Consider the following 25,528-nt stretch of genomic DNA (forward strand, 5'->3'; position numbering starts at 1 on the left):
AGTTACCCCAAGCCATCATGCGACCAGAACGGATGCGACCTGTCTTCATATAATAATGCATCAAGCTGCCTCCACGTCAAAGCTCCCCCGCATTGTCTTGCGTGACATTTTGCATGTAAACATAGCCACCAGGGTACTTGTTCCTCAATTTGAGGCCCTCATTTCAACACTCTCGTTGGGATGGCGAGGTGCAGCACAGGATGGCCAATGTTGTTGCATGGCGAAGAAAGAATTTGCATGGATTATCATCCACTTACTTGATTGCTTGTTGCTTTAATTTTCTTAAGCTGGTTGTTTGTGAAACATTGGTTATTACCGCCACACTCTTTGTTTGCTCAATAGTTCCATGTTCCAAGCCCTTACCTCTCGACTTTCGGTTTGCTCACCGCCGTTTCGGCTTTACCGCGTGGTAAAAGGCGTCCATGTCGGTAGATAAATCCCAGCCGTGTCCTAGGTACTTGGACCTATGATAGCATCTGGCTCACGGGGAAGACATTTCCTCAGCAGAGAGCGATATGACACACTCTCAATCCTCTTGAACATAAATATCTAGTCTCACTTATCTTCATACTGCAGAATTCTATTCCGATAAATGTAAAGCTGAATATTCAGAGAGCTGGTTTCGCCTGTGCGTCGATATCGAAACCCTTGTATCCCGTAAACAGACTATCAGGATCCCACCGCCTTCGGATCTCCATGAAGCGAGCACGAGCTGAATCCGTCCATACTTTGATCTGGAATCACCTTGATGTCAACAGTGTTGTCGGCTAGGTTCAGTAAGGAGAGAACATATACCTCAGGTGAATGCAAGGAGTTCTTGGATTGGTCAAAATCGGCACTGTAGATCCCACAGGCAACTGCTTCAGCCTTTTTGTACGAGGCCCGCATGGTTTCTCGTACTCGGGGCACAAGGGCAGGGTCCTTCCAGCCACTGAATGTTGATATATAGTACTGCTGAGGAATACTGAAGACAGCATCTCTCTCATCTGGTTTGATAGTGTCGCAGATATATATACAGCCAAAAGATGACTTCGTTGGCAACTCGCACATAGCGGGCTTGATGGTCTCAATCAACTAAACCGCAAATTAGCAGTGAATTAGAATCGGAGCGCATTTGTCATTTGAAATTTAGGGTGGTTTTCCGTACCTTTGGAAGGGACACCGAAGGACAGTTGAGGATACTGTTGATTCCCCATTTCTGGCCCGGTGATTCGGGATTGATCTGTCGCTGAAGCTCGAAAAACTCCTCCCAGCTCGCTTCTACCGTGACCTTTTCCTCAGTAAGGCAGCCTTTGATGTTCTCAGGGACTACGTCCCAGACTTCTAACATTGCAGCAGCCTCGGCCAAAGTATCGGCGTAAGCGCAAACATTGATAGCCATCACTAAAGGTGATGATTCGGGAACAACTTCCGCCGCTTCACTGTCAAACAACTCCGGGTGAAGTACGCAGATGGCCGACTCGGTAAACTTTCTTGGCATAGCGTCATTTCGTTCGAAAGCAAATGTGATTAAGTTTTCGAACTTATCGCCAACAGTGAATGTTGTAGATCGCCAGAATAGTCGTTTCTTTGGTATAGTCCGACTCCAGATTCGGGTCACAACTCCAAAGAACGCTTGCCCGCCGCCTCGAGCAGCCCAGAAGAGGTCTGCGTTTTCCGTCCGGCTTGCTATCAATACTCTACCATCCGGAACAACAATCTCCAGTCGAACAATCCATTCTGTAATAGTAGCTCCCCATGCTCTCATGAAGAGGCCTTGGCCGCCTGCTAGACAGAAACCTCCTAGTGCTACGTCAGGCGCATGCCCAAAAGGAAAGAATCTGCCGACGGCGTCTGTAGCCTTCCAGGCTTCATAAACGCGAATGCCGGGGCCCACCTCGACCTCCTCAGTGACTTCATCATATTTGACGTGGTGATTGATGTTGCTGACGTCGATAAGAACTCCGTTATGGACTAAGGAGGGTTTGGAAGGGAGGTGTCCTCCAGATCGAATGCCGACTGAGACCTTTAGCTCTCTGGCCCTGCGAAGTGCTTCGACGACATCCTGAGAGGTCTTTGCCACATGTATCTCAGTCGGATATCTGTCAGTCTCTTCTCTATTGAAGTAGAAATTCCGTGCTTCTTCGTATTGTGCAGTTCCACGTTTAAGAGCGTGGCCTTCGTCAGGATTGGAAGATGACATGTTGTAAATAATATTGCTCGTGATGCTGCTATGATCTACGTGTATTCATCGGGCAGGAGACATAGATTCAAGTAATATTTTTTCAATATGGTTCAAAATTAGTCGCTGCTCGAGTTCAAGACTCGTAAATACCCCACATTGGGCCCTCGTTGGCGGACAACCTATGTCAGAACCCAGCGGATGTGGGGGCGGGGATGGATCAACCGCTTGAGCCTACACGTATTCCTACCCCATGGCGCCGCGGGTGCTTATGCTAGGTCATTTTGATCGCCCTCTCATTAGATAATTCGTTTAGAAGAGCCTCGTAGTTAAGCATCAGGGGCGGTGCCATAGGGTTTGGGTCAAGAGCCCGCAAGCTCAATCTCATCTCACACTTGTATTGTCGGGCCAAATCGTTCTTCATTTCGAAGACCGATAAGCGGCAAACAGCGGTGGACATTGAGAGAAATGCAGAATTGTCCACCAAGACCTCGTAGATTTTCCAATCGATTCTTTCGGGAAGGCCTACAAGCTTCGAAGTTGTCGAGGTAGGCCAACAGACACGAATTGACTTGAACATCAATATCGATGTTGTTGAAGGGGGCATGCGACGGAAGTTTGCAATTCTTTGAGATCGAAAGCATCAAAGACAATAGCATAGAATAGTCTCTTATTATCACTTGATATAATCTATTGCTTGTTTAAAAAGAGGAAGACAAAATGGTTCTTTCGATAGTTTCTCTCCGCCGCCGATAGAGGAAATGTTCGTTTCATCTCATCAAGCTTTGACTGAGACGACCCCGAAACGCTCCAGAGAGCACAGCACCGGCCATGTACGAGATGGACATCTGAGAAGCTGATTGGCTCACCTTACTTGATCTCCGGTCGTCTTGTCTTTTGATCAGATAAAACAAAAAATTGGTGGGAGCGAGCACCTCGTAGTTGGCGCTAGATACTAGATTGGCGGAAGTTTGCTGCGTGTCGGCAGCTTGCCACACCCTCCAAGTTCAACACTCTCGGCATGATGTTCTTCGGATCCCGAGCCAATTTGGAGTTAAGCTTCCTTTATGAGGCAGTCTCGATGCAGGTACGGTGCCTCGAGGGAGAGTCTACATCCCATGGTACGCATGTTTTGGCACGTTAAAATGCTCAACCTTCCCCAAGACACACTCCAACATATTTGCCTCCCTTAGAGCAGTTATTTGGTTCAAATAGCTTGCCACGATGCGATACCTCTGTGCTGTCTCTGCATTCCTGGGGTTGATGTGCCTGGCGGAAAGTAGGAGCTCATACGTCGCTGACTTGTCCATCTTGGCATTTGCCGGCACCCCGGTTGGGAAAGTTGTGCCTTTTAATGGCCGTAAGTGACTATTCTATGACTGAACATCGTGCTTAAGTATCGTATATTGACAAAAACAGTTGACCTCTACGTCTCGATGCCGCGCAATAAGAGCGAAAAAGGGCCAGATCCGATGCGACAATTTGGAGTTCTCATGCTGCCTGACGTTTTTGGGATCCAGTCGACGGAGAACATGCTGTGAGTAGACCGAGGATGCATGATTCTTCTTCAGCCTAGCTTTATACTTTCTAGTGATGACTGACCCTCTCAAAGTCTCGCCGACAGCTTTGCCCGCGCTGGCTACATCACTGTTGCCCCAGACTTGATGGACGGCAAGCCAAGAACCGAAGGGTCTATGTCAGGGTTCAACGCGAGCGAGTTTTTCAAGTCACATGGACCTAGCGTCACAGACCCCAAAGTCGAGAAAGCCATCACCTACATGCGAGAGCAAATGGGCGTCCGTCATATTGCATCGACCGGGTATTGTTTCGGTGGGCGATATGTCTTCCGAGCACTCGGGCTTCCCGACAACAAGGGAGTGCAGGTTGGGTTTGCTGCACATCCAAGCGCACTTGGCGACGACGAAATCAAGGCTATTAAAGGACCTGCAAGTCTGGCCGTGGCCGGTAAGCTCTATTCCAGGAATTATACATCTCCCTCCCTCATGAGTTCGGTGCGTCTTACGAGACTAACTTTTACGCCGCGCAGAGGGGGATACTGGTATGTTGACAAAGAGAAGGGTGGAGATTGAAACCGCCATGGGAACCACTGGTCAACCGTTCACGATGGCACTTTATGGCGGAACACCTCACGGCTTTGCTACACATCCTGATCTCAACAATCCTGTGCAAAAGGCTGCGAAAGAAGATGCTTTTCTCCAAGCGGTTCGCTTCTTCGAGACATGGTTATGAGAACATCGGTTCACTCAAGTAAATGAACATGCTTGCATACAGCTATTGGCAAGTATCCATTTGTTCAGGGGTCCTGAACAGCTAGAGAAAGGGCATGAGTCATCGCTATGGCACTACTTAATCATTCAATTAACTGTGTTACACTACGACCCCTTCGAGTGGCTACGAGACGTGCAAGACTGGAGCCATGTTTTGCAAAAGAAATTAGAACAACATATATCTATCTTAAATGTATATTCGGAATCGCCCAGCAACATCGTTTTCGTTATGGGACATGTTGAACCAATATCCCGGTACGTAAGTTTCGGTTGTCAGCGGGCTGCATTAGCGTGCATTGGGGGCGAACGGTGGCTGACAGTGGAGCTGTTCATATTCTCGAGTTTGGCAGTAGAGATCGTGAGATCTAGTGAGAAGTATCAAAGCAATGACGTGACACAGAGAAGGTCTCGATTATTTATAGAAGGTCTCGTCTACCATCGCGTTCACCTCATCCCATGCTCACTTGTTCCTCACTGTTGTGTTCTTTTGCTACTCTTTGCTTTCCTCACCTCTAGGCCCATTGAAGCCATATCTTGAACCCGATAGTCAACATTACCGAAATGTCTCTCACATTCAGCGAGAAAGTCATCATTGTGATTGGCGCTGCATCTGGAATGGGCTTAGCTACCGCAAAGACTCTACTTGATGAAGGTGCCAAGGTTGGAATGTCTGACGTCAACAGCGCGGCTCTTGAAAATGCAGTCAAGGGACTTGGCTCAGAGCAACAAGAGAGAGTCTTCTCTAGAGCCTCAGATGTCACAAACCGTGCATCAATCCGCAGCTTCCTAAGACAAACAAAGTCGCATTTTGGCAAGGTCGATGGTGTCGCCAACTTTGCCGGTTGTGGTGGCCATGAATTGGGCACCCAGTCGGTCTGGGAAACCAGCGACGCCGAATTCGACTTCATCACCAATCTCAATATCAAGGGAGCATTTCATGTACTCGCTGAAGCTCTTATGCCCGACTTCCTATCTCACGGCGGGAGTTTTGTTCATGTTGGAAGCATGTTCTCACTCCAAGGCTTCCTGAAGGGTGCGGTATTTGCCGCTTCCAAGCATGCGTCCCTGGGTATGGTTCGCAGTGCGGCTAAAGAAGTCGGCGACAGAGCCAGAGTCAATTGTGTGTTACCGTAAGTCATTCGCACTCTTCCATTTGGTTGAATGATGCTGATGAAGCGGCAGTGGTGCTATTGACACGCCGATGCACCAAGCCAATTTGGCTAGAGTTCCTAAGGACTTTCCTGCCCCAACACTCGTAGGGAAGGCCCAAGAAGTAGCCGATGTGACCGTTTTCATGCTCAGCGACAAGAGCACTTTTGTCAATGGGGCCGCTTGGAGTGTTGACGGGGGTGCCGGTCTGTGATCAAGCCCATGCTCGCATCCCGCAATTGCAATTGGTTCGATTGGTCTTCGGACGACTCCCTTCCAACAGCACGACACTGTCTTCTACTTCAGACCTGCACTCAATGTAAGCTGAATATTATCATGCAAGTCAAGACCTTAGCACTTTCATTTTCATAGTGAATGAATCTTGACTCTGTTCACTTGATTTGAGACAAATCAATGACTCTCTCTTTTGGTCCTTTGTGAACATCTGTTTCATATGTCATAAGGATTTTTTCATTACTGCTACTATTTCAATAGAGCTCCAGTCCGAACTGAGGTAGTTTTCACTTCATTCCTCCGTCCATGGCTGTTGGATGAAGCCGCTCCTTCCGTTCGAAGATTTCATGCCCTAAACAGCCACTCAAAGAGTAGCCTCCTTCGCGTCCTCGCCGATCAAGAAAACAGGCTCCTTGTTGCTGTAGTTGGGGACGTCCTGCATGACCTTGGCCGTGTCGGGTGAAGCGAGCGCCTTGTGAATGCTCTCAACGCTGCCGAAGGTGAGAATGCCGGCGAAGGCGTACTTGGGCTGCTTTCCGTCGGGGGACGCCGAGTACTTGGTAACCTTCCAGGACTTGACGCCGGCGGACTTCCATGTGGCAGCGGCCATGGGCATGTGGCTCTCGACGTAGTAATCGATGTTGTACTTGGCATCGGCCTCGTTGGGGTAAAGGACAGAGACAGTGGCAGGCATTTTGTCGAGTTCCTTGTTTTTGGTTCAGTTGCCTGGAAGAATAATGCGTTTGAGTTGTTGGCGGGTGAGTGATTCGAGCTAGTTCTGTTGATAGGTATTTTGAATTGAATTAATCGTTGTGACTCAAGTCTAGACCGCTGGGACCCGAAAGGGATAAATACCTCCGCCCGTCATCCCCTCACTGACGTAAGACACAACTACGCATTTCCATTGGGGCGGAGACACGGCTTACCAATTCTCCCTTCTGTCGCAGTCTTTTAGGTTTCCACTCCGTGGATTCCGGTGCGAATGGTGGCCCTTGACAGCGTGCCAGGTGGAGCGGATTCGGGCGCTCCGTGCTCCGTCTCTCGAATCTCGACTTGATCTCCCGTGCCTCGGCATGCCTCGGACACACGGAGTTCTGAGCGGGGAAGCTTGTTTTGCTAAACCCCGCTTCTCAATCAGTCGGACTATCATAGTAATCAATGATAGTTGATTGACATGGAGCTTATCGGTATGGCTTCCAGCTAACTACGATGCCACATGGTACAGGATTGATTGAAGTTCCGGTAGGCGGTCTGATGTGGCAATATGTCAAGAGCGTCGCTTGTATCCCATCGACTGCTACAAGGCGACAGTATAATGGTCTCCAGCTTTTCTCCAAATTCTCCGAGATATGAATTTTTTAACTTGCGGATATAGTAGAAATAAATCGGAATAACGCCTGATTAGTTCTTCCCCCGCACTCGGATGTACTGTCGCCTTGCAGCAGTCGATGGGATACACCCTAAAAGAAATATTACATCAAGAACTAAAGTAGATAACTTTAGTAAGTGGTTGCAGTTTCATCGTTCGATTTGAATCATCATCCACAGAATACTAATAATCCGTTGATGGCCCAGCGTAAATATCCGAGTCCACATGCGGGTTCATTCTTATGACGGTTCATTCCAACGTACTCGATTACTGTCCCATTTACTGCGGGTGTGCAACAGAAAGGTTATCATAGAGAGCCCCGGTTCGGAACACTCGCACTCCCGTGGTACCCTTTGTACTCTTCGAAACGACGTGTGTCAGCTTAGGGGCGCTCATATCATCAACAAAAACTTTGACCTCCTTGTTAATGACAGTCACCCTTAAATGGTAGTCTGTTCCAGTCTGGATCGGCGTCTGGGCAGATGCTAGTTGAGTCCAACTCTGGTCCATTTGACCTAGAACGACCTCGCCTGATGCGTCAATTGCAGCGTAGAACCCAGTCAAGCTGTCGATTCCTGCTGAAGCACTCGTAACGCCGAAAAGAACTCCCGCATCACCGGAATCTTGAGCGTTTGACCCAACATCTGGATCAACGAGGGCGATGTCGATGTCAAACACCAAATCCTCGAATCCTGTGTTCTGAAGGGCCTTTCCACTTGTGGCCTTTTCCGCCTTAAGCTTCCCGTCCTTGACTGAGAAGGACCCTTCAAAAGAGGTGTTCCAGCCAATCAGGTTCCCGTCCTCAAAGTTGTCCTTGACCAGCATCGTGACTGGCTTGATTGTCCCATCCTCATTGAAGTACATCCTATCATAGGCAAGATGACGATGGTTGCCATCACTATCGCCTAATGGCCTGCGGTGATAGAAGATGTACCAGATGTCCGTTCCGGGGACTTTGATGACCCCGTTATGGCCAGAACCAGTTGCTACAGCGGTATCCTGCTGGAGAATCTTGGCTTCCCGGTTAAAAGGGCCAATGGGTGAATCCGAAATGGCGTATGAGACTGAGTAATCCGGGCCCGTCCATCCCCCTTCAGACCACATGAGGTAGTACTTCCCATTGCGCTTGAACATCAGGGAACCCTCCACATAGTTCTCGGGTGTGATTTCTTTGAACTGGCTCCCGTCTGAGAAGGTGCCGATGCTGATCATATCGCTGTTCAGCTTGGCAACATTGGCATGCGCGTGGCCACCATAGTAGATATACGCCTGACCATCATCGTCGATGAAGACATCTTGATCGATGGGTTGTGCCCCATTATAGTACTCGCCAATGAGCGGCTTCCCGATCGCATCTTTGTAAGGGCCCTCGGGCTGGTCTGCTACGGCAACACCAATACCGCCAACCTGCTTTTCTCCCTCTTGGATATCATTGGCTGCAAAGTACAGGTAGTATTTTCCGTCGCGTTCAATATGGGCGGGCGCCCACATGGCTCTGTTTGCCCAAGATACCTGGGCTTTGGTAATGATGTCCGCATGTTTGGTCCAGTGCACTAAGTCGGTCGAAGAGAAAGCATCTAGATAGGTCTGCTCGTCATAGGCGTAGGATGAGGTCGGGAATACCCAATACTGGCCCTTGTAGACGCATGTGTCGGGATCGGCGTACCACCCGTCCACGAAAGGGTTGCCGGCTTCCGAAGTGGTGAAATCTGGGAGCGCTCGCCTCATGGTTGCGGCGTATGAACCACTGGAGAAGAGAATTGCTGTCGTGTAAAATGGTAACTTCATTTTCGGCGAGTCTGAGTGTCAGATGTTGAGGTGGCGTTATTGAGGGGTAGCGGCTGTGCATTCGGAACAAAGACTGCCTTTCGTACGTACAAATGCTACCTTGACCTTGAAGTCGCACCCAATATTATAGAGAGAAAGCTTGCCTTGCTGCGTCACGTTGCTGCAAGAGGGCACATCGCACGTTTAAATGACAGTTTTGGATTCCCAAAGTCCAGCTTACCCAAGTCCCCTAATAACGTGCAGGAGGATTTTAGCGCTCATCTGTAATTCTGCTGCCTGGCGGCCATGACACCCTAGGGGAACTTTGGAAGCAATTATTTTTATGCTAATCCACCATGACGATCACTCTCGAGTACTAGATACGGGGTTGAACGTGTTCTTCTGACGAGTTGGGACCGAGGAATCTTCCACTGAAACGCTGTATACTCAAGCTACTCTTTCAAGCCTTCTAGAGAAGGATTGGCAATTGCAACATTGTCTGCGTAATTATTGGAAGAAACTTTGGACAATTGCTGTGCAAAGAGAACAACAAGAACTTTTGTACTTAGAATGCTTGGAACTACTTTAGTCTTCTGGATAACTCCATAGAACCACTGTACTCCGTCTCATCGTGTCCTCGTTTGAAAACGCCAGGTGGTATCGTTGCATTCCCTCTCCTTGGGTCAAACCTCACATCACCTACTTTCCACGGCCTCGGGACCTGGTTATGTTGACCCGCCCGAGTCTCGGTCAATGGGTCCTTCCACTCCGCTAACTCCAGATCAGATCTTGACCTCCTCAAACCTGGGCTCGCTACGGTAGCTGTTGCAATCGAGGCTGCTCCTAGACGGCGCATCATGGACTCTTCGTCACTAGCGAATCGAGCCGGTGGTGCTTTGTGGTCCCGTACCAATGCTCGCAGTATTGGTATGGTTGCAGCGATGATGGTGACAACACTTTCTGCTGCACCCCAGATCACCAACTCGACAGTATCGATAATGTCGAAAGCTCCTATCGCAGCAATCGTTCGGATCTTGATAAAAGATACAGCACCGGCGCTGGTAGAAGTATTCGTCAGCCACGTGGATCCCAACTTCCAAGCGGATCGTTGAAGCACAACTCACAATACGCCCATGCTCATAGCAATTAAAACACCAAATTTCTCTTTTTTGGTCATAGTAAGTCCCCATATAATCTTCCAAGGCAAGATGGCCAGTACGATATCCATCCCTCCAGAGTACGATGCCGTGAAGACGTTGTAGTTCATCATGATGCTCTTCGGCCAGCAGGTGCCAGGTGTTGAGGCTGTCCTCCAAGTCTTCTCAACAGGCCAACATTGTATCCAGGTGAAGAGCACGTTGACGCCGAGGAAAGTGTTGATTGAGATGATGATGAACCATACAAGCAACTTCATCCATCGTTCGGATGATTCTCGTGTGATTCGAAGCAGGGTCAGCGCGAAAGACGTCTTGCTCCAAGCTGCTGCGATGATTGAAAACGACCCAGAAAGGTTGGCGTAGAGTAATAGCCATGACCAATTTCCCGGTGTGATATCCCAGTTATGCTTGCCAAAGTCGTATGACACGTCGATAGAGATGAACGATCCCAGAGCTAGCAGAGCGCACTAATCAAGGCGTCGTTAGGTACTGGCAACTTCGTCATCAGTCGCAATCGAGGTAGTCTTACCCACGATGCAACCAGCACATGGTCGTCTAACCACAGTCCTCTTCCACGCGAGAACTTGCAGTATATCCGTAGGCCTATAAATGCACCAGCAATACCAATAAGAGTCCATACTGTGGCGAGCAACCCTGGGCCATAGTCGTCGTGTGGGAGTTCGTCCCAAGGGGTATCGTCCATAACCACGAGATGTGCTCAATCACGACGTGGTGTCGAGAACCACCGCATGCAGAACTCTTCTATGCCGCCCCAGCTGCCAAGGGGCAAGGTGGTATAAAATGGTCCCAAAGATCGAAGAGATCCCCGAACAGGGACCTTGGTTGCGTCTGAAAGGCGATGCATGGCTATAAAAGAACTGGTCAAGTGGCCTTCCCGCCCCTTGCCCTCCGCACATCACCCGAAAAAAGGAGTTCAGCCGGTAGACCAAACGCTACCACGACAGTTTTATGGTTCCAAGGTAGTCGATCCTTCAAGGGTTGCAGTGCGACATCACTCGTCGGCTCACCCGCTGTCTAGCAATTGGAGAAGAAGGGGTGCCCCTGAGTGTCAGACCCGGAAGCGAGATGAAGTAGCAGCGAACAGTATCATCCCCCGCACTCCCGCCCGGCCGAAAAGTCAGAGCACGGACGGATCGGGCTCTCCCGCAGGGTGACAGCCGATGGAACTGGCGGCACGAAAGATGAATCAATTCATCGTGGCGAGCTTCGCATGCATGGCTGTGGATTTCCCACCAAGGCCCTTCGAGAGAGGAAAGCTCTACGGAGTAAAAAGTGCTCTCATACCACCACGTATGTACGCTCGGGCCTGGACAAGGGGCTTGCCCATGGTTCTGTCTCATCGAATCCCGGATTACAGCTTGGCATGGCCACGAGTATCATGAACACGACCTCCAGAGTCCGATATATGAAGGAGATTCACAGACCAGTCTACCCAAGACATAAGGCGTACGAGTCGTCTGACTCGAGAGCAATACCCTAGCCATGTTGCCTTACTGTGTGAACTTTGAGGATTCAAGTTCACCGGAGTGGAGTCTTTCGACTCAATGCCCCGACCGATCTCTGCATGACAGCTTAGCGACTGTTTGAACTCCTCAACTCCTTTCAACTCACCCACCCAGAGTTCGTCGGAGTATCCTTCTATTTGAGGGCGCGGTAGTGCAAGATCACTCATGCAGGCCTCATAATGAGCTCTACAACTACCTCTCACAAATATCTGAAGCTGTGATTGACTCAAATGTTGGTGCTCTGCACCAGTACCCAGCGTGAAGGGGCCAGATGAAAACCAAATGAGATACTCTAATCTACATTTTCAGGCTGCCAGTCGGACCCGGGCTTAACCTCAGTATTTACGACCATTTACTCACTTTAACCGCAGACAGTTACATCCTGCATCCGCGTTTTCACCTCCTGCAAGACTCTTGCGCCCATTTGCAGTCAGGTTTGTTCAGCCCTTTCGCCTGTGCCTATGGACCCTTGGCAACATTGAGCAGACCGAAGCGCAACCCTCTCCAGCGGGCATGCCGCCTGCGTGAGTTTATTTCCGGTTCTAGACCACCAGAAAGAACCGCAAACAGCAACTTCACCCGGACATCCCGGGAAGCAGGCCATTCCTCGGTCGGCTTGGTATTGGTCTCGATTGCTTCCGTGATTTCGGAGAGATTCCCCCTTCAGCTCGGAAGAGGGCTTCCGTGCTCTCGGCCTGAACTGAATTGGAGGCATTTCCCAACTCCAGCACACCAAGTCGCTGAAATAGGAAGCAGCACCTCATGGGCTATCTGAGAAGTTTCAATCTGTTCCGCCATCGGCTGGTTTCGTGTACGATCATCCGAGGAGAGAAAAAAAAGCCAAGTCCGCTCGATGGTAATCCCACGTCACAACGAATCACTCACAATAAATCGATCAAGTCCTTTGCCTGTCCCTCTGGAAGCCCCTGCACAGCTTGTAGTATCCTTCCCGCACGATCGCTATCATAGATAGACGCGGTCAAGCCTCTGAATTTCTTCTCAACTCGCTCGTGCGAAAAGGGATGCTCATCCTCTCCCAGGGGATACACCATCGCTTCTTCGATATCGCCTACGCCACCTATGCCTGAAAATGCCATCCGCACCTCGAATTCTTTCCCGAGTGTGTGGTCGATCTGGACCTCAATCCTATCGCACAGCTGTGCAACTTGCTTGCTCTCCATCTTGTCGGTATCGTATGCACCCCAGCCGATGTCGCTACCGAAAAGCCACGCAACAGCGACTTGGTAGTAAATGCTGAACTGAGCATCGACGATGGTTTTGGGGTGCTTCTTGTTAGGACTGGGCTCACCAACGATGCCATATCCAGCTCGAGTCAACCCTAGGACTATTCTGTCCGGCAGCTTCTGTGAGTCGGACTTTGCGGCAAGTCTTGCTGTGATTTCGATGGCGGTATGAGTAAACCGACATGCGGGGAAAGGCTTCAGTGCTGTCGCTGGGTATATCCATTCCATCCCAAGGCTTTCGGTCAATCCAACGGCGTTGATGTTTGCAGAATGAGCTTGCAAGAAGCCCCATTTGCCCTCAACGATGTGAGAGGCTCCAGTCACACCAGCCTCCGCGAGAGCAACACAGAGGAAGGCATCGTGGGCGGCGAAGCCAGGATGTAATCGCTTGTTCCAAGATCCATTGTCGAGAAACTGCATCGAACCAGCGGTCTTGGAGCCCGCTAGGCCGAACGCATTGTAAACTTGTGCAGACGTCAGGCCCTTGATCTTGCTGATGGCAGCAACCGCTCCGAAGATACCAGCCGTGCTGGTGTTGTGGAAGCCTCGAGGGTATCCACCATTTGACAAAGCACGACCGAGACGAGAAGCGACCTCGTACCCAACGGACAACGCCGTGAGCAGTAAGGTTCCAGGGGCATCTGATACCTCGGCCTGCGCTAAGGCAGCGGGGATGACACTGGCGCCAGTGTGAATGATACCAATAGCGAGCGTATCATCGTAGTCGAAAGAATGCGCAAACGCTCCGTTCAGCAAAGCTGCGATTTGGATGGGATAAGTCTTTTCTTTGCCGTAGACTTTACTCTTTCCAATCGAGCCCATGGCGAAAGCCTCGACGCCCTTGATGATGTGCTCACTCGACTCCGAATGGGCACCTCCGCCGGCCCCCACTCCGATATGATCAATGACGAGATCGAAGAGTTTTGCGAGGGCCTGGTCTGGGATATCCTCGAACTGAGTCCGGACTATGAAGTCGCAAAATCTCTCTGTCGCATCTTCTGCGCCTGGGAAGCAGTGATACTATTTAATTTTAATCTTGTGTGGCAAGGAGAAACAGAAACTACTCGTATAGAAACTCACGTTGTGATTTTGTGCCATTTTATGTTCTGGTGCGTGTTGAGAAGAAACATGCGATTTACGTCGAATTTGTTTGTAGCCGGGTAAGATGTTATTGCCATAAACTAGCCCCAAATCCCAGCTATACAGACATGTAGATATGAGACCGCCTACATGTACTTATGAAGAGTGTCGTCATCACATAGCCGATCGGTTCACGGCTATGCCGGGGCTAGGACGGTATTCAAGCTCAAAATGCGGGGGAGGGGCCGAGCGGATGCATACACCCGGTGCTCCATCATTTAACTATCGACCTGTGGACCAGCGCAGGCACCACGTCGATTGGTAGGTACCTGATGCCTCTGAGTACCTAATGTCTAGTATCGTTATCTATGTTCGATCTTCTTGGAAACTCGACTTGTTGACTTGTGAGAATGGAACTAATCGATCTCTCTGTTACTATCTACCATTTGTTGAGCTTGAATCTGATGTTCTCGTCAGAAGTTTGCACATATTTTTCTTAAGATGGTAGTGTTGACATGAAGTAAGGTAAGACAGATTACATGCTTAAGCTCAACGTAGGTAGCAGAATCGCAAGCATGACATTGAGACGTTTTAACTGCTGCGATGAATTACTACTCTTGACTCTGGAGCGCTGAGCCGGGCATTAGAGACATAGAAAGGTCCGTCTTAGTTGGGCTCATTTTGTGACCCTACTTCCATTCAAAAGGCACCTTGGAAACTCCCCAAATTTCGAAGTAATTGTTGTTTACCTTGATGAGCATCACCAAGCTGGTCTAACAACGCGAGTTTGCCTTGGGAACTCGCTTCTGAAGTCTCCTGGAAGAGGTGCGCGGACAGGAGATGCTGGTACACATACTTCAATAGGTTTTAGATATGACAATTCAGGCCTTACTTCTGCGTGTGAGTGTTTCTGTCATTCTCAAATGGTCTGAGCCTTTGTTGCAGCTCTAGAGCCATCTGGGCCTGGCAAGCATACTAGAGTACGTGTACATCTGCTTCTAGTCTCCTTTCTTTGTGTGTCAATGTTATGTTCGAATTTACCTAGTCAGCTTCTCCCGGACTTGTGAGCCAGAGGTATGATATGATCGAAAAGTCTTGAACTGTTTACAACATATCTCCGCTCGTATAAGGAGGCAAGAGACCAGTCTTTTCAAGCACAAAGACCACACGCTACCATACCATTGCCAGGTATCCTAATCAATTCCTAGATCTCGATCCAAAGTAATGAACAGTCTGAGCGCCTGGCAAGAACTGGCAGACAGTTCCGGCCTGCAAACACTTCAGTGAGAATTTATCAAAGCCGACATTGCCTTGGTCAGAGTCTACGACAATTACTTAGACCCCCAGCTCAGCGTTTTCAACTTTCCCTGTCCAGCTTTTTGTGACTTAGAACGATCAAAGTGCTATTTGTATGAGATCTCCCAAGCTCTGGTAGGTGGGTTTTATTTGGCTCCAGGTGGGAGAAGTAGGAGGGCTAACGTCCTGTAGGAGGGTTGATCTCCTGTCAGATGTGTAAGCTGACAGACAAGCTGTACAATCTGGGCAAACTTTGCCATGCATGGTAGAGTAACTCGTGTGGCCTGCCAAGCCCTGTGGCTTTGGGGCGAGCCTGATCCCTTCAACAATCAGCACTAGAGCAATCTCGGTCGCATCGCCTCATGATTCGACACTGGGATTGGGATCCTTTTGTTTGCTTGAATCTGCGACTGCACATCCTCGCCGAACAAAGCCATGGCCGATAGTCGACAATTTCGACTGTTGATTCACTCCATGAAGGCACTTCGAGTACCAAAAACTTGAGCGGGCGATTTCCCGACCGAGCATCGTTGGTTGCCCGGAGATGGGTCGACCCGAGAATGCAAGAAGAGCGTGTCATCCCGCCCTCTCCCGCACCACATAGTAAGCTGCTTGCCCCCTCCTCGGCCACAGCCGACCGCTGCATCGTAAAAGTTTTGCATTTCGTCCGTCTGTTGGTGTGGTCTCTGGCCGGTCAGCTCTGCACGGTGAGTGGGCCAGGCATCCAATTCGACCGGGATCCTGCATTCTGCTTCCAACAGTTCGTCTGACTGGCGAAGACTGGAAGGGGTTCGATTGCTGAATATTCTCGGTTGGCCTGCCTATTTCAGATAGCTTGGGGGCTGCGTTGTCTGCATGTTGGTGTTGAACATCACAGTACAGGGCATATCGTATGCGCGTGAGACTGCGCCCCCCTCCCTTTGTCCTGGATTCTGCCAGTCAGACACCGGGGAGGCTTGAGATGAGGAGGGAAAGGTTGCACAGAAAATCCATCTGTTATGTTACACGCGGGTAGGGCCTGTCTTCATAGAGCTGAGAAGTCCCCCTCAATCTGCGGGAGCCTTTTCTTTTCCCTTCTCCTGGGGGTTTCGGTTCTGCTTCTTCCGACTTTCTTCTCATTCCACAACACCCGACCAATGCCGTTTGCGACTCGATATTGAGCGACTCAAGTTCCGCCCACTAACGTTTTCACAATGTTAGCTTCAATGCTAGGAGTGGTCTTGAGCCTCTCACTTTACTCTCTCGGTGTCTTGTCACAAGAAGCGTCGTGTTACGCACCGGACGGCACCCTCGCGGATAACGAAACGTACGTTCCGTGCAACAAACTCGGTATCAACCAGGCTGGAGTCTTCTCGAGCTGCTGTGCTCTTGATGGTCCTCCAGAACAACGCGATATCTGCTCCTCTTCCGGTCTCTGTATCAATCGTCAGCAACAGCCGCAACGCGGCTTCTGCACCGACAAGACGTGGAAGAGCAAGGCTTGCAACCATGTCTGCACTGATATCCAGGTACGTCCCGAACTACTGGCATTGTTTAATTCCATGAGAAACAAAGAATGACAGTGAACCTTGTGTCTCAGACCGGCGGGAACCCGAGCAACATCAGCTTCATGACCGCATGTAACGACGGCACAGCCAAGTATTGCTGTGGACAATCAAACACCACGTGCTGCGGTACCAGTGAAGCGTTTACAATCGCTACTCAGGAGGCGGTATGCACAGCGAACACGACCAACACCGATGGAACTACAGATGATGGGTCCGCGTTCAAAGGCGCCACTATTGGTCTCGCTGTCGTCGCCGGTGTTTGCCTCTTGGCCGGTCTGGTATCAACCTTTTGGCTCTGGAACCAAAACAAGAAACTAAAGAAGGAATTGGCCGAAAAGGCGGAAGCTCCGAGCCAACCGATGGAACCGCAATACACCGGCGCAACGAGTTCGTATGCTGCAACCTCGCCACCAACAGGGTATAAGCCTCCGTACAGCACATCACCGCCCCCAACCATGTCGCCAGGCTCAGAGTATCATTCAAGCAACATTCATCGATACTCTGAATTGGATGCATCAGCAGCTGTGGCGAGGAGCGAGATGGGATCGCCTTCTCCATATGACCAACAACAACATCAGCAGGGCCGGGACTCGCCGGCTCCTAGTCACCAACACGGACATGGGCACCGGCATGAGAGTTACGGGAGCCCAATGCACTCACCGAATCTGCCTCAATCATAGGCGGGACGATAGTAGATGGAACGATATTAGGTTGAGGTTGATTTGGCATTGAATGTTGCATCATCTCACGTCTGGGCCAGACGAGATGTGTTTTCTCGGGGACTGTGTTAAATAAAGTAGATACGGATTGAGTCACGTGAATTACTCGAGAGCTTCGTTCTCTCTGACAATCGAACTTTTTAGTCTCTGATATAACCATTATCTACCGTTTGTCATTCGAACTCCGACTCATCTTGGTGATTGCGTGCATGCTTTCGCGAGCACCGGAGGTCTTCAAGCAACCGAGGCAAGCTTCCCCCTTGGCTTTCATCAACCCGCAGTCGGAGCAGAGATGACGCCTGTACCACTCATCCAAAATCTCGGGCTCACCAGCCGCAATCGTGCAACAATGGCGACACCGGCGCCGCCAGAAACGATCTGGCTCTTCCCCTATGAACTGTAGAGTCTTGTCAAGGAACTTGGCAGCAGGTTTGACCTTGAAACAGCTGTAACATGGGTACGTGTATGTCTTCCCTAGCATCTCTCTCGACTCCGGGCCGAGACTTTCATCTACACTTTCGAATATTTCTCTGTATACCAGCTCAACCAGAGGCGCTTCTCTCGCGAAGACAAAGGTAAAGCGTCTGTGAATGGCTACCCAGTCAAGCTTGACTTGATGCATCATCGAGCAGCTGGCGATGCGTAGGTGGATGGCGTCGAGATAATCCAATTGGCCGATAATTAGTCGGAGAATCTCCCCAGAAAGAAGTTCCAAAGGCGAGAATTCCTTGTCTTTGTGGCACTGTCTGTTGACGATAATGCCTGATGCGCGATTGCCCCGACACCTATTGAACTCTGTACCAAGAAATCCACAGCCATGACAAGGGAAATACGAGACTCTATCCTTTTTGACAGGCTCTAGGTCGGCATAGTAGTTGTTCTCGATGGCGCAGGTCCAACAGCGGCGCGATTTCCGGAACGTTTGCGTGTGTGCCCGCTGCTGTCTGCTTTTCTTCGCAGCCGTGAGGCTATCCCCGAATTTGGACCTCGGAAAGACTTTCAGGCATTTATAACAAGCCCAAAACTCGTTTCGATGATCTCGGTCAACTCTTTGAATTACTTCCAGTCGTTCGGATGCGGGAATCGCATATTCTATCTTTGGATGAAGTGCCTCGTAGAAATGTCGGTTTGTGGATGTTAGAAGAGTTGCAGTAGGGTAGTCGCAGAAGCGGAGCACTTCGTATTGAAGGTCATAAGAGAGCTGTCCGAAAGGAAAAGTCCGGACTGGCGGGCCTGTCGAGTGAGTTTGTTCTTCCTTGAGTTTTGCCGCGTCGACGTGACACATTGCTGCTTCAGGTTGCGCCGCTTCGACCTTGGGTTCTGGGAGGTGGATATTTGAGGCCATAGCTAGAATTTGTCAGGGAATCTGACATGTTATGTGTTCCAATAGATGGTCGAAGTTTCTAAATGTCTGGTAGCGAAAGTGGCCGTGCCGCTTGTGCTAAGATTTGAAGTATGCTACGTACGTAGCAATCAAGCAACAGGGGGTGCCGGGCGGAGTGGACGAAAGAATCAAGAATGCTTCAAAGTGACCGAGGAAGGTGAAAGATAATTTTGTGCATGGACTTTTTGACATGGACTTCACTTGATATATTATTTATTTCAGTCCTCTTTTTGAAGATGACGCATTCGGCGGGAGTTCTACACAAGCTATCAGACTCTTGGAGTGAGTCATCCGATAAGGACTTCTGTGTCCTTTTCTTGGCCAACGATCTCCGTAACACAGAACATGTCCAACTTGGTCCGTATGGAGTCTTCTCTTTTTCAGTCCCCGCTTACCTTGAATAAAGTACACTAGAGCGAGAGCCTGCCTACTCTGGGCGTGGACTATAGCCTCCCCGATAAGACAAGATCGCACATCACGGAGCAGTAATCTTTGGACGAAGGCATGCAAATTATATGTACCTGATGGCTTCAAAGATATGTACACGAATCCTCTACCGTCTCAATGGGATGCTATCATGTGGGATACCCTTCATATCTCATCCTTCTTCCTTCATAGCTGCATGAAGACCCTCGTCTAGACGCACTGACTGTAGTAGTCATTCTGCTTCTGGCAGGTGAGGCCCGACTGGCAGGTAGTAGAGCCGGTGAACCCGTTGCCGCCGCACTGAGCCCAGCGAGCGGCACCGCCAGTGGCAGCAGCCGCAGGAGCGCTGGAAGCTGCCTCAGCAGTAGCACCACCACCGCACTTGCTCTTCACGACAGTGCTAAGTGTAGTGGCGGGCGCGGGAGTCGCAGCAGGAATGCTAGCCTTGGGGGTGGTGACAGGCGCAGCAGGGGCAGAGCTCTCGGGGACGGAAGGCTCAGCAGCAGGGACGGAGGGCTCGGCGGCAGCAGACTCTGAGGTAGGGGCAGCGGCGGCAGCGGAAGTGGTGACGGCAGCAGCGGCGCTGGTGGCAACTGCGGGAGCAGAGGTGGCAGGAGCAGCACCGCCTTTGCCGGCGGCGGCGAGAAGGCTGGAGATGCTGGTGTAGGCGGGCTTAGGCTTAAGGTCCTTGTCCCAGGGGAGGGCCTCGCCGGTGCCGGGGAAGACTGAGGGAATCCAAGAGTACTTGTCGGTGTAGTCCCAGATGGTGACGCCAACACACTCGGCGATGTCCAAACAGGCGCCGACAACGCTGACATAGTCAGTGGCTTGCTGTTCCTGGGCAGCAGTGTCGGCGGGGATGGCCTTGTGGCGGATGTCAAGCTCGGTATAGGCGACCTCGGTAACACCAGCGTCGACGTAGGACTGGAGGACGGCGCTCAGGGCAGAGCGGGAACCGGCGCTACCGACAATGAGATGGGCCTGGAGGCCGAGACCGTCAATGCGGGCACCAGAGTCCTTAATGTTCTTGATGATGTTGAGGACCTCCTTCTGCTTGTTACCGGCCAGCTCGATGTTGTAGTCGTTATAGTAAAGCTTGGCATCCGCATCGGCAGCAGCGGCGGCCTTGAAGGCGATGGGAATGAAGTCTGTTCCGAGAACCTTGTAAAAGACACTGTCGCGGTAGGTACCGTCCTCGTTAAGGGCTTCGTTAACAACGTCCCATGCATAGCACTGGCCCTTGTAGTGGCCAGCGACGTTGGAGATGTGAGTGTCGATGATAGAGGTCAGCTGCTCCTTGGTCCAGGTGCCGGAAGACACCCAGGTAGGGAGTTGAGAGTGCCAGACGAGGGTGTGGCAGCGGAGAAGCTTGCTGTTGGTCTTGGCGAAGTCGGCGATCTCGTCGCCAGAGGTGTAGCTGAAGACTCCCTGGCTCTTCTCGGTGAACTGCCACTTCTGGCCGTTACCAGGAGTGATCTGGCCGAACATCTTTGCATCCTTCAGGATCTCGACGTAGGCCGTGTCGGTGAGCTCAGAGTTATCCGTGGCCGTGCCAAAGTACTTCTTGCCGGCCGCAACGGCGAGCTCGTGCAGGTTGGCGCTGACACCGGAGGCGAGCAGGCCGGCTGCTGTGATGGTTGAGAAACGCATGTTGGCAAGGATATTGGAAAAGAGAGACTTATAGAGAGAGACTGGTAGAAAGAACGTAAACTGTTACGTCAAGGTAACAAGAAAAGAATGGAAGTGGATGGCAAAAGACGACGAAAGAGAGACCAAAGATAGGCCACTGTGCATCATAGCGGGAATCGAGTCGTTTTTCAATGTTCGTCCTCTTGACCCTTTCCTTACGCCCTTAGTCGCTTCCATCCCGCCCCAATCTACCTAATGCTGGAGGCTTGAACCATAGTAGCCGACGATCCGGGAGGCTCCATCCCCTGCAACGGAGAATCAGCGTATTGGCTGAAAGATGTCGCTTCCTTCAGCCAAAAGATGAAAGGGGTTCAGAACTGTAGGGCCAGGAGAGGATCTCCCGATGTGTTCTGGGGATCCCACCGGTCGTATCAGGGATGATGCTGGCGCGCGGGTGCAAAAGAGTTGAACATGGGCCGTCCTGTGGCCTAGTGGTCTTCACCTGAAGGCGACAGAAAGCTTTCCACTCTTGAGCAGGACAGAAACAGGCCAAACGAACCAGCTCATTGTGCCATCCGGACAAAAGCGGTTAAAACGGAGCTTGCCCCGCTCCGCCCCTGAATTTCCGGTGCTTCGGGGGGTCCACTTGCGACCATTTCGGGCCTTACGCCGGCAAGCAATTTGTTTACACGAAACACGCCATCTTTACGCTTTCAAGCATATCACCTTATTCACGACACCGTTCCATAAAATAAGGAGACGTCTTGACAACTGCCAGATTTGCTAAGGTGATTCTTTTGGTGTGAATGAATAGGTCTTGCCGGAGGTGCAAAACGCATGGCATACCTAGTACTTTAGCGACGTCAGTGGCTGACTGCATCTTTCTTGCTATAAGGACTGATAAACTCAACTCAAGATTGGTCCACAAAAAAAGTCAGAGTTAAAGGAATAATTTAAGTCTTGACCAAGACAACCCAGTTATCACTATAGCATTGTAAATAAGGAGGATTTTGAGAACCATCTTGATTATTGCATATTAAAGATAGTCCTATCGCTGGATAAAATATTACTAATTATTCAGAAGCCATCCATCAAGGAGCGTAGTAGGTCTTGTTTCAAGACTTTGCGTTCGTTATTATCCCATAATAATGGTAAGTTCAATTCCTCCTTGTCATATTATCATTCTCCAAGTTCCATACTCGGCTGCGATTGTTGAAAGTTCTGCGAGTCTTGCTCAAGCTGTTGACCGATTAAGATGAGTTATCATCAAAAGACCGGCCAATGGAGTATTGTAGAGAGTCATTGGGCCCTTTAGAACTGGACATCGGGAGTAGCGCCGATGACGAGGACGGGGTTGAGCTTGACCTGGGCGTTGCGGACGCGGTCGACAATAGCCTGGGCGTTGGCAGTCAGGGTAGCAGCAGTAGTGAGAGCAAGGTTGCTGGCGGTTCCGATGGTGGCGAGTGTAGTGGCGGCGGCAGCCTGGGCCTGAACCAAAGCAGGAATGAGGATCGCGTTCTGGGCAACTCCGGCGACAGTTCCAGCGTTGGCGGTGACTTGAGCCTGGAGAGCGGCGATCTGAGCAGTCAGGGCTCTGGCGAGTGCCTGAGCTTGGCGGACGAGCTATGATAGACGTGTTAGTGATGAACAATGTAGAAGTGGATGTTTGATCTTACAGCTTCAGCCTGACCACCAACATCGGGAGTAGCAGGGGCAGTAGGGCTGGGAACAGGAGGGATCGCGGTGGGAGCAGCGGCGACAATGCTGGCGACGTTGGCAGCGATGGCAGCGGCGTTGGAGCTCAGCTGAGCAACAACGGCTTGGACCTGATCAGCGGCCTAGATGTCGGGATTAGTTTCATGTATGTTCTATCAACTTTGAATAGTGATAGCCTTACAGCTGTCGCAGTGCCGGTAGCCTGAAGGGCAAGGCTGTTGGCGAGAGCGGTGGTCTGGGCAATCTGGCCAGTAAGGACCTGAAGAGTGCGGAAGGCCAACTCGTTGGCTCCAAGCTCGGCAGGGTTGAAAGAGATGCCAGGAGTAACAATGGTTCCAGGAGTGATGGTAGCACGAGGAAGAACGGCTCCCTGAACTGAAGCGAAGGAGAAGGCGGCGAGCGCGGCGGTGAAGATCTTGGACTGCATGTTGGAGGTTGGTGTGAGGTTGATGTGTTATGAAGATGGTATTGGTGAGGAGAACTGTTCAGATGGTTGTGTCTGAGTGTTGAGTGTTGAGATGCTTTGTAGGCTGATGAGGAGAGAAGAAGTTATGATAAGAAGGGAGACGTTGACACCTCTTATAGTAAATTGAGATGCTGTCTTCAAGCCCACGATACCCACAATATCAACGTTTTGGAGATTCGATGCTGAGAAGTTCTCAAAATGTCTGAAAACGAGCATCACTCTACCAGAGGCGGTGGGTAAGCGTAGGGTGGCTTGCTGGGCATGGCTCTTTCCGCGAACTAGGAGTTCCATCCGAAGCTCCGGCTAATTCGAGTTGCACAACGCTCCTCATCTTTGTGAGCCAACAAGATGTCATTGCCGAGCATCAACTGCAAGGGATTGTCTCTTTTCCGTCTGCAGAGGAATGACGAGACAACAAAACCCCTCCGTAAGACTCGAGGCGGACGGACGAACTGGTGGAGGCACGCTAAGGGATGGGTCCCGATCTTGATGTAGGAGGCCTGGGCTGATCTAGAAGGGGCCGCGTTCCTCGGCATCCCACTATCCTTCTCCATCTCCTCCAATAGCTTCAGTCAGCAGACAATGTCTTCGAAATAATTACCGCTTGTCTCAATTTGATGTCAGGCGCTGCCAAGGCGTCGAGCTAAACCCCAAGAACGTCGAGTCATCTTGGCTTTCCCGGGCTGAACTACCGCGCGGCATCGAGATGGTGAATTCGGCATACATCTTTGAACTCTTACCATGGTAACGGAGCCTTCCATCATCTTCTTGAGATGCACCGGGCGCCGGGTCCGATGCTTGTGCCTGTCTGAGATGAGGTGATGATCTGCCCCGTCATCTTGTAAATCATTCCTGTGTTAAGATGAGAAGTTTTCACTGTCCGATATTCTGTGTAACGGGGCAAGGCTCGCAGTGATGGTAGTGTTCATCGGTGTGAGATGACGACACGGCAACGCTCCCGCATAGCCAAAGAAAACCTACACAGAATCTCTTTGGAAACGCCTCTGGGCGGCAAGACACTCCCGCCCGGGCGCCAGCTGAAGAGAGTCAAAGGAGTCTGAAAGCCCAGTAAGACACACGAGTTGCACGGAATCTTCCTCACAAGAATGCTGAGCGGGTGAGGCGTCTCCTCTGCTGTCATTCCCGGAGGGCCCCATTTCCAGTTTCCTCCCCAAGAAGACCTCAATCCCCTTGCAGGGAGCTGGGAACGGACAGTTTGTTGACTCCTCTTTCAACTTGTCACCGCATGTGGCGGGAGTGGATGTGGTTGGGTCTGAGATGTCTCAGGGTCTACTGGAGTTTCCCGTGGACGATGGTCGTTGTCTAAGACCATTTAGTATCCACGAATCAGTGCTGTTCAAAACAGCCTCTAACCCCACATTCAACGGGAGCAACCCTTTCATGAAGCTCGAGCCCACATAGACGTTATGGGAGCTGGCTATTAGGCAATAGTGACAAGAGCTAGATCTAGCCTAGCCGTGGCTTGGCGGACAGGCTAGGCTCACGGGAAATATGTCAGCGGATAGTTCCCAGCGGGCCGCATTCATCGACAGCGGGGTGGTCGAGCCGGCTTCGATCATCGGACTGAGCTTGTTCCGTAGCGGGACGACGAGTCTTGAGCAATTACCTAAGGGAGATTCCGTCAATGGCACTGTCCGAGACAACGTTTGCGGCCGTACATTGCGGAGAGAAAAGTCCATGTCATGGGCTTGCTAGGGAACTGAACGAGATGACTCAACCACCCTAGAGATTGCATTCCGATCGTAGTGCCAAAATGCGGCCCGATCTGTGGACGTTTCTCGACTTGGTGTTCATCTTCAGTCGGCAAGTCCAAGCTGTAGAATAACGTTTTCAATGCAAAGCCCGTAGTGTTTTGTCTAGACTCGGGTCGATTTACTGAGGATAATTCAAATTAAGAGACCTCATCGCAGAAGCACTCTCACTAGAGACGTTAGCTATGTGACATGGCGCCGGAAGTTCTCATCTCTCACCATCTTGATGTGGGACCTGTGGTTTTTTGGACGCCTCGTTGCTATTTTCATTGCTCATGATGTGCTTCAAGCCGCCAAGAAACTGCCTGGGACTAAGCTTCACGGCCTTAACAATGCAGTCTTGGCGCGCGTGCAGCGCATCTCTCCGGCTTCTCTACCGCTAATGCGCAATAGCGTAGCCATGTGTTCGAGCTCCAAGTATGTGTGCACAAAACCGACTACTCTGCTTATGCAATGATTCATGTTCCAGTGCTCATACTGTGATGTCATTCCCAAGAAATCCGACTGCCTTCCCCTCTGTCCGATTCTTGTGCCTCGAGAAGTAAGATCACACTGCTTGTTCAACCTGTGAGACAGTCTCAAGAGGATGAAAGTGCAA

At 50.7% G+C, this 25,528-nt stretch overlaps 10 protein-coding genes across 10 annotated transcripts; 3 read left to right on the forward strand and 7 right to left on the reverse strand.

Moving 5' to 3' along the window:
* Window positions 1-608: 608 nt before the first annotated feature.
* CCOS01_01622 (uncharacterized protein) lies at window positions 609-2,182 on the reverse strand (the record flags this gene model as incomplete). Its single annotated transcript, XM_060449815.1, has 3 exons — window positions 609-734; window positions 796-1,074; window positions 1,148-2,182. The coding sequence occupies 3 exons, from the start codon at window positions 2,180-2,182 to the stop codon at window positions 609-611; spliced, it is 1,440 nt and encodes a 479-aa protein (XP_060318465.1).
* A 1,203-nt stretch (window positions 2,183-3,385) lies between these two features.
* Window positions 3,386-4,411, forward strand: CCOS01_01623 (dienelactone hydrolase; the record flags this gene model as incomplete). The annotated part of the gene is made up of 4 exons (XM_060449816.1): window positions 3,386-3,521; window positions 3,581-3,698; window positions 3,774-4,126; window positions 4,209-4,411. 4 exons carry the CDS (start codon window positions 3,386-3,388, stop codon window positions 4,409-4,411), a joined length of 810 nt encoding a protein of 269 aa, XP_060318466.1.
* A 599-nt stretch (window positions 4,412-5,010) lies between these two features.
* Window positions 5,011-5,812, forward strand: CCOS01_01624 (short-chain dehydrogenase/reductase family Oxidoreductase; the record flags this gene model as incomplete). Its single annotated transcript, XM_060449817.1, has 2 exons — window positions 5,011-5,579; window positions 5,632-5,812. The coding sequence occupies 2 exons, from the start codon at window positions 5,011-5,013 to the stop codon at window positions 5,810-5,812; spliced, it is 750 nt and encodes a 249-aa protein (XP_060318467.1).
* A 384-nt stretch (window positions 5,813-6,196) lies between these two features.
* On the reverse strand, window positions 6,197-6,526 carry CCOS01_01625 (uncharacterized protein; the record flags this gene model as incomplete). Its single annotated transcript, XM_060449818.1, has 1 exon — window positions 6,197-6,526. The coding sequence occupies one exon, from the start codon at window positions 6,524-6,526 to the stop codon at window positions 6,197-6,199; it is 330 nt and encodes a 109-aa protein (XP_060318468.1).
* A 954-nt stretch (window positions 6,527-7,480) lies between these two features.
* On the reverse strand, window positions 7,481-10,828 carry CCOS01_01626 (endo-1,4-beta-xylanase D precursor; the record flags this gene model as incomplete). The annotated part of the gene is made up of 4 exons (XM_060449819.1): window positions 7,481-8,983; window positions 9,672-10,026; window positions 10,093-10,592; window positions 10,655-10,828. The coding sequence occupies 4 exons, from the start codon at window positions 10,826-10,828 to the stop codon at window positions 7,481-7,483; spliced, it is 2,532 nt and encodes an 843-aa protein (XP_060318469.1).
* Window positions 10,829-12,532: 1,704 nt separating this feature from the next.
* CCOS01_01627 (uncharacterized protein) lies at window positions 12,533-13,993 on the reverse strand (the record flags this gene model as incomplete). Its single annotated transcript, XM_060449820.1, has 2 exons — window positions 12,533-13,915; window positions 13,976-13,993. The coding sequence occupies 2 exons, from the start codon at window positions 13,991-13,993 to the stop codon at window positions 12,533-12,535; spliced, it is 1,401 nt and encodes a 466-aa protein (XP_060318470.1).
* A 2,471-nt stretch (window positions 13,994-16,464) lies between these two features.
* CCOS01_01628 (uncharacterized protein) lies at window positions 16,465-17,498 on the forward strand (the record flags this gene model as incomplete). Its single annotated transcript, XM_060449821.1, has 2 exons — window positions 16,465-16,779; window positions 16,851-17,498. 2 exons carry the CDS (start codon window positions 16,465-16,467, stop codon window positions 17,496-17,498), a joined length of 963 nt encoding a protein of 320 aa, XP_060318471.1.
* Window positions 17,499-17,700: 202 nt separating this feature from the next.
* On the reverse strand, window positions 17,701-18,882 carry CCOS01_01629 (uncharacterized protein; the record flags this gene model as incomplete). The annotated part of the gene is made up of 2 exons (XM_060449822.1): window positions 17,701-18,477; window positions 18,562-18,882. The coding sequence occupies 2 exons, from the start codon at window positions 18,880-18,882 to the stop codon at window positions 17,701-17,703; spliced, it is 1,098 nt and encodes a 365-aa protein (XP_060318472.1).
* A 675-nt stretch (window positions 18,883-19,557) lies between these two features.
* On the reverse strand, window positions 19,558-20,997 carry CCOS01_01630 (glycosyl hydrolase family 10; the record flags this gene model as incomplete). Its single annotated transcript, XM_060449823.1, has 1 exon — window positions 19,558-20,997. The coding sequence occupies one exon, from the start codon at window positions 20,995-20,997 to the stop codon at window positions 19,558-19,560; it is 1,440 nt and encodes a 479-aa protein (XP_060318473.1).
* Window positions 20,998-22,287: 1,290 nt separating this feature from the next.
* On the reverse strand, window positions 22,288-23,119 carry CCOS01_01631 (uncharacterized protein; the record flags this gene model as incomplete). The annotated part of the gene is made up of 3 exons (XM_060449824.1): window positions 22,288-22,599; window positions 22,653-22,814; window positions 22,874-23,119. 3 exons carry the CDS (start codon window positions 23,117-23,119, stop codon window positions 22,288-22,290), a joined length of 720 nt encoding a protein of 239 aa, XP_060318474.1.
* Window positions 23,120-25,528: the final 2,409 nt, after the last annotated feature.

The sequence above is a fragment of the Colletotrichum costaricense genome (genome assembly GCF_030867565.1).
Source record: "Colletotrichum costaricense strain IMI 309622 chromosome Unknown Scaffold_2.1, whole genome shotgun sequence".
NCBI classification, from domain to species: domain Eukaryota; kingdom Fungi; phylum Ascomycota; class Sordariomycetes; order Glomerellales; family Glomerellaceae; genus Colletotrichum; species Colletotrichum costaricense.